Genomic DNA, 16089 nt, shown 5'->3' on the forward strand with positions numbered 1-16089 from the left:
GGCTAAGGCATAAAATGGGCATGAGCAGTCCAGCAAACTAAATGCAGCAGTTCGTGGGATCACCTGGTAGAAAATGACACAGGACCTATTCTGCAAATTAGAAGAAACATAGAAAGAAACATAAAAATTTACAGCACAGAAGGAGGCCAGTTCGGCCCATTGTGTCTGCACCGGCCGACAAAGAGTCGCACGGCCCTTCGTCAGCAGCCCTAAAGGTTACATACAAACCCATAAACAATAACAGAAAGGCAAAGAACACCCAGCCCAACTAGTCTGCCCTGCACCCCTTATACTAAAAGTATCTACACTCCACCCCAACTGAAGCCATGTGATCTCCTGGGAGAGGCAAAAAACAGATAAAAACCCAGGCCAATTTAGGGAGAAAAAATCTGGGAAAATTCCTCTCCGACCCATCCAGGCGATTGAAACTAGTCCAGGAGATCACCCTGACCGTATTCTATTTGCTGCAGTACTTACCATTATATCTGCGCCGACCAACAAAATGTCATCTAGTCTAATCCCAATTACCAGCTCTCGGTCCGTAACCCTGCAGGTTACAGCACTTTATTCTGGCACAAATGCACTCCCGACGCACTGCATGGCAAAAAATAAATCGTCCCCTAATTTCTATCTCTTGATCTGTAGAGTGATATTTTGTAAATATGTGTGCAGGTACCAAGTTATCATTGGATGCTATCAGGCGGCATTTACATGTTACTGACTCTAAGTACGAGGCAGCAAAACCATTTCCTGGTGGTGGTGTGGAGACACCAAAAGCTCCATTCTTCAAATCTAAAATTGTACTGGCGATTCCAAATGTTGTCATGCGACCAAGTTTGGAGGACATTCAGGTAATTACTTGATAGCAAAATGACAAAATATTAATTTTGTAACAAGTTATAATATATAGAAGCTGTGGTATTTCCCTCTATTAGTAAAATAAATCCCAACCTAATTTCTAACGTAGCTATGTGGTACAATATTACCTCTAGTTTAATCAGGTGATACACAAGTAGGAGGCAATTGCCTGTCTCTGGGATTATGACCATGGCAATGATGAAAAAACAGCATCATACCCACTGGCAAAAAAAGCAAAAATAGTATAATCCAAATACAGAAAGATATAAGAATATTTTGTATACGTTACATCAATTGGAATAATGCACTTTGGTGAGCGTTCCATGTTAATAGTGCATCTTGGGATTAAATAATATTAATAAACTACTCTAATTTTATTCTTGAAATTCATATCATTATCTCAACTCCAAAATGTTTTACAATCCTGGAACACAGTCCAGCTGGTGTGTTATCTTGTATAATATACAAGTATTTTGAGATTAATTACTTTAAAATAATTTAGGCTTGGAGTGATTGGTTGGTGCAGTAGATTGGCCCATTTGTCCTTTTACCTCTGGAACCTGGGTTTGAAGTCTCTATTTCAGCTATATGGATTCTCCTGTATGGAATGAGCATGTAGTATCTCAATGTAGTTCCTAATGGGTATGGCCCATAGTGTAAAGGTTTATCACAAATTGTATTACATTGTTCATTTTTCTTGGGTCATAATGGTGACTGGAATGGGAAATGAAAATCAATTGAACTGGTTGGAATTCTAAGGTTTGGATTAAGATACATTAAGCTAAAATGATCAATGTTAAATTAATTTTTATGATACTTCTCTGCTGTTCTAACTGACGTGTTATACCCATTTATTTTAAATAGATTAATATTCTTGTTTAAATAGTTGACAGAGTAATGTCACATGAACTTGTTAAATGTTCATCTACTGACATGGTCAACAGTAACTTCCAGCTTATTATTGCTGCAGAGCAAAGGAATGTGTATCTGATTCACATGGTACTTCACTTGATGTACTGAATACTGACATTGGGTACCAAAAGCAAAAGAAAAGCCTGTTCCACAGCCTTGACATCCTCTGCTCCGATAAATACAAAATGTAATCATAATATAAATTATTTTGATGAACAAGTCCAGAAACAATATGTAATTAAAATATATAACTTAGATTCTATTTTCCACAGATTAGATATGCATATCATATATCAAATTAAAAATTATATTAACCAATCTTTTGTTATGTTATTTATAGTAAATTACAAACCAGCATTCTATTATCAATTCATATTTTATTCTACAGTCAGTCCTTAATAGAGCAGTGAACGTAATTCTGTCCATGTCTAAGGATATTCCTCTTTGGTCCTTTGCCCATCTTCATCTGAAACAACAGCAGGTATTCATTATCTTCCACTATAGCTTGGTCTTTCATTACTTCAATTTTTAAGGCATTATTTCCTGTCTGCTTATAATACAATTATTTATCTGATATTTGAGTTTTCATGCCTGTATTTGTTATTTATTTTTGCATGGTAATACATAGATTGAACAGAATGCTGCTCGAGAACTGGGTGATGATAGTATCCTTGGTAAGCAGGTAGTGCTAAAATCCCTTGATAAACAAATCATTGAACACAAGGATGTCACTAAGGTTGTGATCCAGCTCAGTTCAATTGTTTCCTCATTGAAGACTGATGCAACAGAGATTCTTGACAATTTCTCTCACTTCTCTCACTTGTGGAATCAGGTGAGTTTGTATCTCATCTATATTTATTTGTGTGTGTGTGATTGAGAGAGAGAGAGAGAGAGATGGGCATCCTGCAAGCGATTTTGTGCATAATTTGATACTTCAGTAACTTTCTTTACACCGTCAAGTGCCAAGAGGTCTAGTTTTTTACCCCACTAAAAGCAGTCCGCATTATGGCACCTCATCCAGTAGCCTAAACATCCACCCCTTCCTGTGGTTGCAGTGTGTACTATATACAGATGCATTGCACCAACTCGCAAAGGCTACTTTCATAGCACCTCCCAAACCTGTGACCTCCACTACCTAGTAGGATAAGGGCTGCAGGTTCATGGGAATACCATCACCTCCGGATTGCTCTTCAAGTCACACACCATCATGACTTGGACATATATCGCCATTCCTTTTTCCTGGATCTTCCTACTTAATAGCATTGTGGGAACATCTTCATCACAGACTGTAGCGGTTGAAGAAGAAAGCCCACCACCATCATCTCAGGTTAAATAATGATGGGCAATAAATTCCGACCTTGCTAGAGATGTTCACATCTCAAGAATTAATTTTAAAAAACTATATCGTCCCAATTCTGCTGCTTCAAATTCACCAATCAAAGATGTTAACGGCCATAATTTTGCGGCCAGTGGTGAAGGGATGGCGCTTGCCGCTGACCTTGAAAAAAGCTGCCCACAAAGATTTAGCGACCTCTTTTCTGACATGACTTCGAATTTGGCGCCATCTGTGGTGTCCAGCACAGTGCAGGCAGCAGGCAAGCTGATCAGCCAATCAGATTGAATAATACTTACAGACAGCAAAGCAGGAAGTAAAAAGCTGGGATTATAATTCACATTTTAATCATTGTACAGAATGCAAAATAAAGATCGGTAAATACACATGGGATTAAGCTAGAAGCTGAAATATCACACACAAACTTATTTTTTTTTTAATTATTTAAAAAATCATGCAATTTACAAATGTCTTTCCCTCAGAAAAACAATTGTAAAATTAGTTTCTCAGGGCCAGAGATGTTGTTCATCAGTAATCATAGGCTTGGTTTTCCCCAGTATTTGCGGCGTTTTTTTTGGAGCAGGCTGCTTTTTCTGGCCTAACTTAAAAATCCCCAGTTTCCCCAATCAGTTTGTACCAGCGTAACTCAGTTAGTTACAAACTTTTTACGTCAGTTTTTTTTTTCAGGCAAAGGGGGAGTAACCAGCCACCTACGCCACTTCTGGCCATTTAGGGAAGTTTGGTCAGCTGAGAGTTACTCCAGTTCTGATTAGGCCAGAGTATGCGGCCTGTCCTGAAAAACGTTTCCCAGAGTTAAGGAAATTGGCACAAGTAAGGAAAGCAGCGCAGCAGATGCCCGGACACACTGGAAGAATTGAAAAACACATAGCAGCAACTTACCTCTAACCCCGCCCGAAGGCTGTCCGGTCCCATTCTCGGTCCCCGGTTCATACACACACACACACACACACAGAGAGGAGAGAGAGAGAGAGAGAGAGATTGCTGTCAGTTTTACACAGTAATGATGGCGCTGACAGTTTCACCGTCATAACAACTGTAAATTCCGAACCATTGCCTGGCCCTTCCCCAGTAGTAGTATCTCTGTCAACTAAGCATTAGAATTTTGCACTGATGATGATGATACTGATGTTGATGAGGATAAAAATGGCAATTATTCCCTATACAGAGCCACCTCTGCATTTTCTGGCATCTCCTTGTCTGGCCCTTCATGAACTTTGTTCCATGTCCAGAATGCAAGCATGTCAACACAAGAAAGGCACCAGCCATCAAACCTCAGAAAACCTATAACTCACGCCCAATAATTTCCCAAGTACTGAGTGTTGACCCTTGTAGATAGGAGCTTGTTTACCCTGCATAGACATTGATCTAGGTCGGGCCATTAATTTGACCAATTTGGCCATCACCTATTGGTGTAATGTTATTTTTGAGTGGCATGTGCCACAGCCAAGTGATCTTTTACGAGTTGATATCTAGCTGGCACCACTTTCAGTTGGCACTCCATTGGAAGAACTAGAATTTACACCCAGGTGAAAAGGAGTTTCCAAATCGTTTCAAGAGAGGATAATTGTCGGTGTATCACAGATGTTGATGTAATGTGTAACTACAACAGCAAAAGCCAAAAAAACAAAAACACTTTATTCTGATGGTCAATGTTCCCATAAAACTGCATAGCTGCGCAGAGGTCTGGAGGTCCCATGCAGCCGGCTCACCGGGAAAAACCCTGCATATGCGGGAATTTGAATGGGCCGCACAGCTCGTTAAAGGGGATGTGCACCCAAAAAGAAATTAGAGGGAACATTGCTGATAACCCCGTCACTTATTTCCTTCACCCTGCAAAACAGATACACTGCTTTGGGTACTATTGAGGGAGATGACTCATCAGGGGAGGGCAGCAGCAGCCAAATTCATGCCACCGTGGGTGGCTCTGCTGCACAGGAGGGCAGGAAAAAGAGCGGGAGAGCTATAGTGATAGGGGATTCGATTGTAAGGGGAATAGATAGGCGTTTCTGTGGCCGCAACCGAGACTCCAGGATGGTATGTTGCCTCCCTGGTTCAAGGGTCAAGGATGTCTCGGAGAGGGTGCAGGACATTCTGAAAAGAGAGGGTGAACAACCAGTTATCGTGGTGCATATAGGTACCAACGATATAGGTAAAAAACGGGATGAGGTCCTACGAGACGAATTTAGGGAGCTAGGAGCTAAATTAAAAAGTAGGACCTCAAAAGTAGTAATCTCGGGATTGCTACCAGTGCCACATGCTAGTCAGAGTAGCAATCACAGGATAGCTCAGATGAATACGTGGCTTGAGGAGTGGTGCAAAAGGGAGGGATTCAAATTCCTGGGACATTGCAACCGGTTCTGGGGAAGGTGGGACCAGTACAAACCGGACGGTCTGCACCTGGGCAGGACTGGAACTAATGTCCTAGGGGGAGTGTTTGCTATTGCTGTTGGGAAGGAGTTAAACTAATATGGCAGGGGATGGGAACCTCTGCAGGGAGACAGAGGGAAATAAAATGGAGTCAGAAGTAAAAGATAGACAGGAGAATAGTTAAAGTGGAGAGCAGAGAAACCCAAGGCAAGAAACAAAAAGGGCCACATTACTGCAAAATTCTGAAGGGGCAAAGTGTGTTAAAAAGACAAGCCTGAAGGTTCTGTACCTCAATGCGAGGAATATTCGGAATAAGGTGGATGAATTAACTGCGCAGATAGCAATTAACGGATACGATGTGATTGGCATCACGGAGACATGGCTCCAAGGTGACCAAGGCTGGGAACTCAACATCCAGGGGTATTCAACATTTAGGAAGGATAGACAGAAAGGAAAAGGAGGCGGTGTGGCATTGCTGGTTAAAGAGGAAATCAATGCAATTATAAGGAAGGACATTAGCTTTGATGATGTGGAATCGGTATGGGTGGAGCTGCGGAATACCAAAGGGCAAAAAACACTAGTGGGAGTTGTGTACAGGCCATCAAATAGTAGTAGTGAGATTGGGGACAGCATCAAACAAGAAATAAGGGAGGTGTGCAATAAAGGTACAGCAGTAATCATGGGTGACTTTAATCTATATATTGATTGGAGTAACCGAATTGGTAGCAATGTGGTGGAAGAGGATTTCCAGGAGTGTATTAGGGATGGATTTCTAGACCAATATGTCGAGGAACCAACCAGAGAGCTGGCCATCCTAGACTGGGTGATGTGTAATGAGAAAGGACTAATTAGCAATCTTGTTGTGCGAGGCCCCTTGGGGAAGAGTGACCATAATATGGTAGAATTCCTTATTAAGATGGAGAGTGACAAAGTTAATTCAGAAACTAGGGTCCTGAACTTAAGGAAAGGTAACTTTGATGGTATGAGGCGTGAATTGGCTAGAATAGACTGGCAAAGGATACTTAAAGGGTTGACGGTGGATAAGCAATGGCAAACATTTAAAGATCACATGGATGAACTTTAGCCCTGTCTGGAGTAAAAATAAAATGGGGAAGGTGGCTCAACCATGGCTAACAAGGGAAATTAAGGATAGTGTTAAACCCAAGGAAGAGGCATATAAATTGGCTAACAAAAGCAACAAACCTGAGTACTGAGTGAAATTTAGAATTCAACGGAGGAGGAATAAGGGTTTAATTAAGAGGGGGAAAATAGAGTACGAGAGGAAGTTAGCAGGGAACATAAAAACTGACTGCAAAAGCTTCTATAAATATGTGAAGAGAAAAAGATTAGTGAAGACAAACGTAGGTCCCTTGCTGTCTGATTCAGGTGAATTTATAATGGGGAACAAAGAAATGGCAGACCAATTGAACCAATACTTCGGTTCTGTCTTCACGAGGGAAGACACAAATAACCTTCCGAATGTACTAGGGGACAGTGGGTCTAGTGAGAAGGAGGAAATGAAGGATATCCTTATTCGGTGGGAAATTGTGTTAGGGAAATTGATGGGGTTGAAGGCCGATAAATCCCCAGGGCCTGATAGTCTGCATCCCAGAGTACTTAAGGAAGTGACCCTAGAAATAGTGGATGCATTGGTGATCATTTTCCAACAGTCTATCGACTCTGGATCAGTTCCTATGGACTGAAGGGTAGCTAATATAACACCACTTTTTAAGAAAGGAGGGAGAGAGAAAACGGGTAATTATAGACCAGTTAGCCTGACATCAGTCGTGGGGAAAATGTTGGAATCAATCATTAAGGATGAAATAGCAGCGCATTTGGAAAGCAGTGACAGGATTGGACCAAGTCAGCATGGAATTATGAAAGGGAAATCATGCTTGACGAATCTTTTGGAATTTTTTGAGGATGTAACTAGCAGAGTGGACAAGGGAGAACCAGTGGATGTGGTGTATTTGGACTTTCAAAAGGATTTTGACAAGGTCCCGCAGAAGAGATTGGTGTGCAAAATCAAAGCACATGGTATTGGGGGTAATGTACTGACGTGGATAGAGAACTGGTTGGCAGACAGGAAGCAGAGAGTCATGATAAACGGGTCCTTTTCAGAATGGCAGGCAGTGACTAGTGGAGTGCCGCAGGGCTCAGTGCTGGGACCCCAGCTCTTTACAATATACATTAATGATTTAGATGAAGGAATTGAGTGTAATATCTCCAAGTTTGCAGATGACACTAAACTGGGTGTTGGTGTGAGCTGTGAGGAAGATACTAAGAGGCTGCAGGGTGACTTGGACAGGTTCGGTGAATGGGCAAATGCATGGCAGATGCAGTACAATGTGGATAAATGTGAGGTTATCCATTTTGGGGGCAAAAACACGAAGGCAGAATATTATCTGAATGGCGGCAGATTAGGAAAAGGGGAGATGCAACGAGACCTGGGTGTCATGGTTTATCAGTCACTGAAAGTGGGCATGCAGGTACAGCAGACGGTAAAGAAGGCAAATGGTATGTTGGCCTTCATAGCTAGGGGATTTGAGTATTGGAGCAGGGAGGTCTTACTGCAGTTGTACAGGGCCTTCGTGCGGCCTCACCTGGAATATTGTGTTCAGTTTTGGTCTCCTAATCTGTGGAAGGACGTTCTTGCTATTGAGGGAGTGCAGCGAAGGTTCACCAGACTGATTCCAGGGATGGCTGGACTGTCATATGTGGAGAAACTGGATAAACTGGGCCTTTATGCACTGGAGTTTAGAAGGATGAGAGGGGATCTCATAGAAACATATAAGATTCTGATGGGACTGGACAGGTTAGATGCGGGTAGAATGTTCCCGATGTTGGGGAAGTCCAGAACCAGACGACATAGCCTTAGGACAAGGTGTAGGCCATTTAGGACTGAGATGAGGAGAAACTTCTTCAATCAGAGAGTTGTTAAACTGTGGAATTCCCTACCGCAGAGAGTTGTTGATGTCAGTTCATTGGATATATATAAGAGTGAGTTAGATATGGCTCTTACGGTTAGGTGGATCAAGGGGTATGTAGAAAAAGCAGGAAAGGGGAACTGAAGGAATGATCAGCCATGATCTTATTGAATGGTGGTGCAGGCTCGAAGGGCCAAATGGCCGACTCCTGCACCTATTTTCTGTTTCTATGTTTCACATTCTCTTTCCCCTTATCTCTTTCCTATTTATATTTTCTAAGTTTAATTTTACTTTTTATTCTAGCTAATCAAACGTTTCTAATTATTTTTCCCTAACATTAAATGTTAAAGACTTTCTTTGCCAGTTATTTCTATTCCTCCTGATTCTCATCATCTATTTTGCTTGGAGAGCTGGATTAAAAAAAACTACTATTTGAATTGGCTGAAAAACAGCCTTTAAAGCAATTGAAAGCTCAGACCTGGCAGGTTCATATGAGTGCTTTACAGATGTGATCAAATCAATTTTTAGTATATTGAGTGCCAGTAGTCTTCTGGTGCCTTGCCCAAGTGACCAATCTTCATGTGTGAGCCCTGCAAATGATCAATTGTGGCCTATTGGATTAATGATGGTTACCATAGCTGAGCCTGATTTTGTCTTTATCATATATCCACACGCGCTGATTTTCTGTGGGGTCGATAAATAGTTATCATGAGGATGAAACCTGATCAATTTGATGATATTGTGACCAATGGCAATGGCCCCATTGGCTGAGATCTGCTAACTCATTGTGGAGCAGGTTTTTGAACCTGGAGTTTTCTGGTTGCTATGAATCAGTGCCAGAACCGCACAGTTCATTTACACATTGAGCTATCCTGCTGCACATAGGTATGATGGTTACTTTCTTGAATATTTACTCAAACTGACTATTTGCTCAAAACGTGCAGAATGAACAGAGAAAAGGTGACAACATTTATATTTCACCTTTAAAAAAAAAAATCAGCTTCCAATTTTATACAGTCTTGATGAGATATTTTATTCAGAAGTTGGCTGGCGAATTGACGTTATGAATAATAAAAAATCCTGACAGTCTGAGGAAAGTAAGATGGATTTGTTTGAATCTTTTATGATATCAGTTAGCTGATTTATTAGAATATACCAGGATTATCCTGAACATATTGAACTGCCAATGCACAGCACTTTCATATCATCCATCTTGGTGTCGTGGGTGTTTTAAGACTGCTATATATTGATTTATATAACAGTTCAAAGGAAATGAATATGCTGTCACTTTCCTTATGTGGAGTCAATTACTAAACACTTTCTGACATTCTTATAATCTTTTTATTCAGGATCCTGCAGAGAAAGTGAAGGAATTCATGGACTCAAAACCAATCCTCTCTGAGTTTAATGAGCAACTTACCTATTACGCTGTATGTGTAAAACATATTATTGTTACTATGCATTAAATGCTAATTTACTATTGTTTTTTATTAAAAGCAAGTAACATTTGCACTCTATACTTTATATAGAAATTGGAGACCCAGATTGATGAGTTGCCCTCTTGTTATGAAGTGGGCTCAGTTCAATTTGACACGCAGTATTTGAAGCTGGCATTGGTACAGGAATGCCGCTCATGGAAGAGAGCCTTTGGCACAGCCTTGAACAGAAAAACTGCCATGGAAATGGATGAGATTTATTCATTTATTGAAAATCTTAGCAAACGACTGAACCGACCGATAAATGATTTGGATGATGTACGTGGAGCCATGGAAGCACTAAAAGAAATTAGAGATGCTGAGATAAAGATTGACATGACTATTGAACCTATTGAGGAAACATATGCCCTCTTAAATAAGCATGAGTTGCTTTTTCAAGATGGAAATGCTGAGAGAGTTGATGGACTAGCTTATGCCTGGACGAACCTAAATGCACAGGTACTCCTAGAAATAAAATTCCAGATGTACAAGAACGTGCAAGTATTTGACTTTTATAATTACATAAGGAATTTTAAGAATAAACCCATTTTTATTATTTGAGGATATGTTTCTTCTTGGTAGGCCACAAATCATGGGCTAAGTGCAGCCAAGGTAGGTGGCAGACTGTGACCCCGCTCCTGGTTCCAATGCGCTCTGTTGAAGTGATTTTGCCCTATTTGGGCTTGTTAAGCCTGCCCTGAGAAATTCCCGGCCAATTAAAAGGAATCGGGCCTGATGACGTCACTCAATGAGGCATCACCAGTCGGTTTCCTTAAAGGGACCATGCCTACATTCAGTTGTGCTGTCAGTGTTCTGCAGCTTTGAGGTGCTGCAAACACTGACAAGCACTAACCAAAGGTGCAGGGCTGCACCAAGGCTCTCTCATGACTGCCTCCATATGCTTATGGAGGGAATCACAGCACACAGGGAGGTTCTCATCCCTTCCAATGGACGGAAGAGACCTCCTCAGGACACCAACTCAGCCTGGTTGCACGTTGCACAGGAGAGCACAAGCAGGGATATCATCAGGAGGAGCTGGCTGCAGTGGTGCAAACCTTTTAATGATCTCAGTATATGTTCATGTCAAGTTTCTGTTGATGTGTTGTCAAACATTGAAATCTTTATTGTCAATACTTTGCTTTCTTGGATAGATTTATGTGCTCCTTTGGAAGTGGCATAGTGAGCTGTAGTGAATGGTGTGACATAAGGGTACTCCACGCAATGGTGAAGAGTGTGAAAGGAATGGTTTGGGCATTGTGGGGATGGTTTATGGTGTTGGTGTGGGTTGGTGCCAATCTAGCGCATCATAGAAACATAGAAACATAGAAAATAGGTGCAGGAGTAGGCCATTCGGCCCTTCCAGCCTGCACCGCCATTCAATGAGTTCATGGCTGAACATGCAACTTCAGTACCCCATTCCTGCTTTCTCGCCATACCCCTTGATCCCCCTAGTAGTAAGGACTACATCTAACTCCTTTTTGAATATATTTAGTGAATTGGCCTCAACAACTTTCTGTGGTAGAGAATTCCACAGGTTCAGCACTCTCTGGGTGAAGAAGTTTCTCCTCATCTCGGTCCTAAATGGCTGACCCCTTATCCTTAGACTGTGACCCCTGGTTCTGGACTTCCCCAACATTGGGAATGGAAGCTTCTTCTTCAGCTTGCCCTCTGCGCTCAGGAGGCCGAAGCCTTTGAGCTGGATGGCACTGTAGGCGGGCAGGAAGCCCAGTTCCGCCTGCTTGCCCACGAAGCAGTCGGGATGGTACCAGCGGTCAACCATTCCCAACTGCGGCTTCTCGGGGTCGATCATATTCTTCGAGACTCGCACCGTATCCTTTTCTATTTTTTTGCTGCAGCCTTTACAGGTGCTCCTGTTTGATTTGGCATATTCCACTGAAAAATCACTCAGGGTCTTCTCCCCTTTCCCCTCACCCTGGTTACCACCTTTGCTTCCTCCTGCCCCTCCGTTCTCAATGGCCTTTTTAATCTTCTCCTGATCGTCCCACCGCAGGTCCGACAAGCAGTCCATGTCGGCGGGCTACACGACCCGCGCTCGCTTCCAGAAGCAGGCGTGGTGGTGCCAGTGCGGCATCTTCCCGTCAAACATCGGCGACTGCACCATGATTGCAAGTCGCAGAGAATCTTTGGCGATGCTTTCTCCACATTTTTTGCAGGAGGCCCATCCGCTCTTTGCATACTCGGCTTTGAAGAGCTTGTCCTCAGCCAAGGCTGTGCCTGCAAGTGTCGAGAGGGGGAGGGAGCAGCCAGGGTGTACAGCATAAAGTGAAGTAAATCTGGCAATTGTGAGGCCATCCCTGGCATCCTGGGCAGCAATGTGGTCATATGCTGATGCCCTGTGTCCTGTGCAGCAACAAGTGATCGCAGAGAAGGTTGATGTTGTTGGTGATGCTGGTGTGCCTGGTGATGTTGGTGTTGGGGCAGATCATGATGGGATTCTGAGGACTAAGGTGAGATTTTTTCAAGGGCACTGATGCTGATGGAATAGATGGCAGGTGAAGTTGAGATGACAGAAGTGATCTGTCAATGGTGAGAGAGGTTGTTCCAAGGAAGTGACAGTGGATAGAGAATTACTACAAACTGCATAATACTCAAAAGTGTATTGTAAATCCTGAAGGCTCCAGCTTCTAACATTGGAAAGTGAACAGCTGTGAAATGGTAGCTTTTATATCGGTTTTGCAGCTGTCACCTATTCAAAGCAATGGAGAGTCACTGAAAACCCAACGTACTTACCTGACGTGATTCCTGAGCGATGGGAACCTCATGAAAAAGTTGGAAAAATGTTTAGTAGCAGGTAAAATGCTGCTTAAATACCTTTAAATGGCCTCTTAAGTATTTGAATTGGGTCACCCGTCGTTTAGACAGGTTAGATGCAGGAAGAATGTTCCCAATGTTGGGGAAGTCCAGAACCAGGGGTCACAGTCGAAGGATAAAGGGTAAGCCATTTAGGACCGAGATGAGGAGAAACTTCTTCACCCAGAGAGTGGTGAACCTGTGGAATTCTCTACCACAGAAAGTTGTTGAGGCCAATTCACTAAATATATTCAAAAAGGAGTTAGACGTAATCCTTACTACTAGGGGGATCAAGGGGTTTGGCGAGAAAACAGGAATGGGGTACTGAAGTTGCATGTTCAGCCATGAACTCATTGAACGGCGGTGCAGGCTCGAAGAGCTGAATGGCCTACTCCTGCACCTATTTTCTATGTTTCTATGTTTAGTGCCGGATCTGCAAAGCGCAGGCAGAGCCAGCACTTAGGAAACTTACAGAGAGGTGGGTTCAGAGCAGGATACTGCCCCGCTGTCAATCTGTTAGATTTTGTCAGCAGACCCACCTCCAAACCCACCCTCTAAGCATGGGGATGAATGTAAATTGTGCCTTTTGGGCTCTATCTCTGTATCTTCTGTTGGGGGTGAATCTTTTTTTCAGTGGAGAAATATCTGCTCAATATCTCCCCACAGAGGAAGCCCTAAAATTGAGAATTCAGCAGTGTAGGAAATCACAGCTGCATACCCATGACCCAGTACTCCATCATACTGTTCCAATGCTTTGCAACACCAATAAGAACAAAAATAAAATCTCTAGGCAAGTAACAAGGAAAACTGAGGTTCACTATCTTCAGATAGATCTGGACCAGTAATGCAGATTGGGCTGAGGTATGACAAATCTGTTAAGCAGATAAGCAGAGGCTCTGATCATCATTTTCCAATCCACTCTGGCTACAGGTGTGGTGCCAGAGGACTGGAGGATTGCTAACGTGGTACTGTTTTTTAAAAAGGGAGAAAGGGATAGACTGAGTAATTACAGGCCAGTCAGCCTAACCTCAGTGGTGGGAAAATTATTGGAAAAAATTCTGAGGGACAGGATAAATCTTCATTTAGAAAGACACAGATTAACCAAGGACTGTCAGCAAGGATTTGTTAAGGGAAGATCGTGTCTGACTAACTTGATTGAATTTTTTGAGGAGATAACAAGGTGGGTTGATGAGGGTAGTGCGTTTGACGTAATGTATATGGATTTTAGCAAGGCTTTTGATAAGGTCCCACATGGCAGACAGGTCACGAAAGTAAAAGCCCATGGGATCCAAGGCAAAGTGGCAAGTTGGGTCCAAAATTGGTTCAGAGGCAGGAAGCAGAGGGTAATGGTTGATGAGTGGTTTTGTGACTGGGGGGCTGTTTCCAGTGGTGTTTTGCAGGGCTCAGTACTAGGTCCCTTGCTTTTTGTGGTATACATCAATGATTTAGACTTTAATGTAGGGGGTATGATTAAGAAGTTTGCAGATGATACTAAAATCGGCTGTGTGGTTGATAATGAAGAAGAAAGCTGTAGACTGCAGGAAAATGTCAATGAACTGGTCAGATGGGCAGAACAGTGGCAAATGGAATTCAATCCGGAGAAGTGTGAGGTAATGCATTTGGGGAGAGCTAACAAGGCAAGGGAATATACATTAAATGGTAGGACACTGAGAAGTGTAGAGGAACAAAGGGACCTTGGAGTTCATGTCTACAGAACCCTGAAGGTAGCAGGCCAGGTAGACAAGGTGGCTAAGAAGGCATACGGAATACTTGCCTTTATTAGCCGAGGCATAGAATACAAGAGCAGGGATTTATGCTTGAACGATATAAAACATTAATTAGGCCGCAGCTAGAGTACTGCATGCACCTCAAATCTGGAACCAAGCTTATGGTCTACAGGGCTATAGTGATACCCACCCTCTTATATGGCTGGATAGACGCATAACCTCAGAGTTCTCGATCAGGCCAGCATCGAAGCACTCACCACACTCGACCAGCTCTGTTGGGTGGGCCACATTGTCTGCATGCCCGACACGAGACTCCCTAAGCAAGCACTCTATTCGGAACTGCTGCACGGCAAGCAAGCTCCAGGTGGGCTGAGGAAACGTTTCAAGGACACCCTCAAAGCCTCCTTGATAAAGTGCAACATCCCCACTGGCACCTGGGAATCCCTGGCCCAAGGCAGCCCTAAGTGGAAGAAGAGCATCCAGGAGGGTGCTGAACACCGAGTCTTGTCATCGAGAGCATGCAGAAAACAAGCACAGGCACCGGAAGGAGCGTGCGGCAAACCAGACTCCCCACCCACCCTTTCCTTCAAAGACTGTCTGTCCCACCTGTGACAGAGACTGTAATTACCGTATTGGACTGTACAGTCACCTGAGAACTCACTTAGAGTGGAAGTAAGTCTTCCTCGATTTCGAGGGACTGCCTATGATGATGATGACTGCATGCAGTTCTGGTCACCACATTAAAGGAAGGATGTGATTGCACTAGAGAGGGTACAGAGTAGATTTACAAGGCTGTTGCCTGGACTGGAGAATCTTAGCTATGAGGAAAAATTGGATAGCCTAGGGTTGTTTTCTTTGGAACAGAGGGGGCTGAGGGGAGACCTTTATTGAGGTATATAAAATTATGAAGACCCTAGATAAAATAGATAGGAAGGACCGATTTCCCTTAGCAGAGGAGTCAACAACCAGGGGACATAGATTTAAAGTAATTGGTAGGAGGTTTAGAGGGGATTTGAGGGGAAATTTCTTCACCCAGAGGGTGGTGGGGGTCTGGAACTCACTGCCTGAAATGGTGGTAGAGGCAGAAACCCTCGCCACATTTCAAGGGCACTTCGATATGCACTTGAAGTGCCGTAACCTACAGGGCTACGGATCAAGAGCTGGAAAGTGAGATTAGGCTGGATAGCTCTTTGTTCGCTAGCTGACGATGGACTGAAATGGCCTCCTTCCATGCTGTAAATTTCTATGATTATATGAAAGATGGATTTTAATGTGAGGTAGTACATGTAAAAACAGATAACAGTAAATGTGTATAAAATAAAAAGAAGTGGTCCAAAGAAAAAGGATTTCGGGGTGATTGCTGATCATAAATTATAAACTTCTGGTTAGTTTGAGGGGGTTATTAAAAAGGTTATTGGGTACTGGGGTGTATCTAAAGGGCATTGGACTACAATCAGAGAATGCTATACTGAACAATGCTAAGATCACTTTTGGAGTATGGCATGTAGTTTTGAATACCCTGGGGTTGATTTTCATTGCCTTCGCCTGTCATGTATCTCACATTACTGTATATAACTGTATCTTATCATGCTATACATGACTGTAACTGGATATGACCTGTAACAATAAGCATACCTTACCACCAGGGGTGCACTTGC

At 42.8% G+C, this 16089-nt stretch overlaps 1 protein-coding gene across 3 annotated transcripts in view; it reads left to right on the plus strand.

Annotated features, from left to right (window-relative positions):
* dnah5l (dynein, axonemal, heavy chain 5 like) overlaps positions 1-16089 on the plus strand; it is a 618296-nt gene that overhangs the window by 156865 nt on the left and 445342 nt on the right. For all 3 annotated transcript variants that reach the window (XM_070881289.1, XM_070881290.1, XM_070881291.1), the window contains 5 exons: positions 673-851; positions 2159-2251; positions 2399-2602; positions 9768-9848; positions 9948-10352. In XM_070881289.1, coding sequence (XP_070737390.1) covers positions 673-851; positions 2159-2251; positions 2399-2602; positions 9768-9848; positions 9948-10352 — 962 coding nt within the window. The remainder of the gene's footprint in view (positions 1-672; positions 852-2158; positions 2252-2398; positions 2603-9767; positions 9849-9947; positions 10353-16089) is intronic.

Source organism: Pristiophorus japonicus, chromosome 5, assembly GCF_044704955.1.
Source record: "Pristiophorus japonicus isolate sPriJap1 chromosome 5, sPriJap1.hap1, whole genome shotgun sequence".
In the NCBI taxonomy this organism is placed as follows: Eukaryota; Metazoa; Chordata; class Chondrichthyes; family Pristiophoridae; genus Pristiophorus; species Pristiophorus japonicus.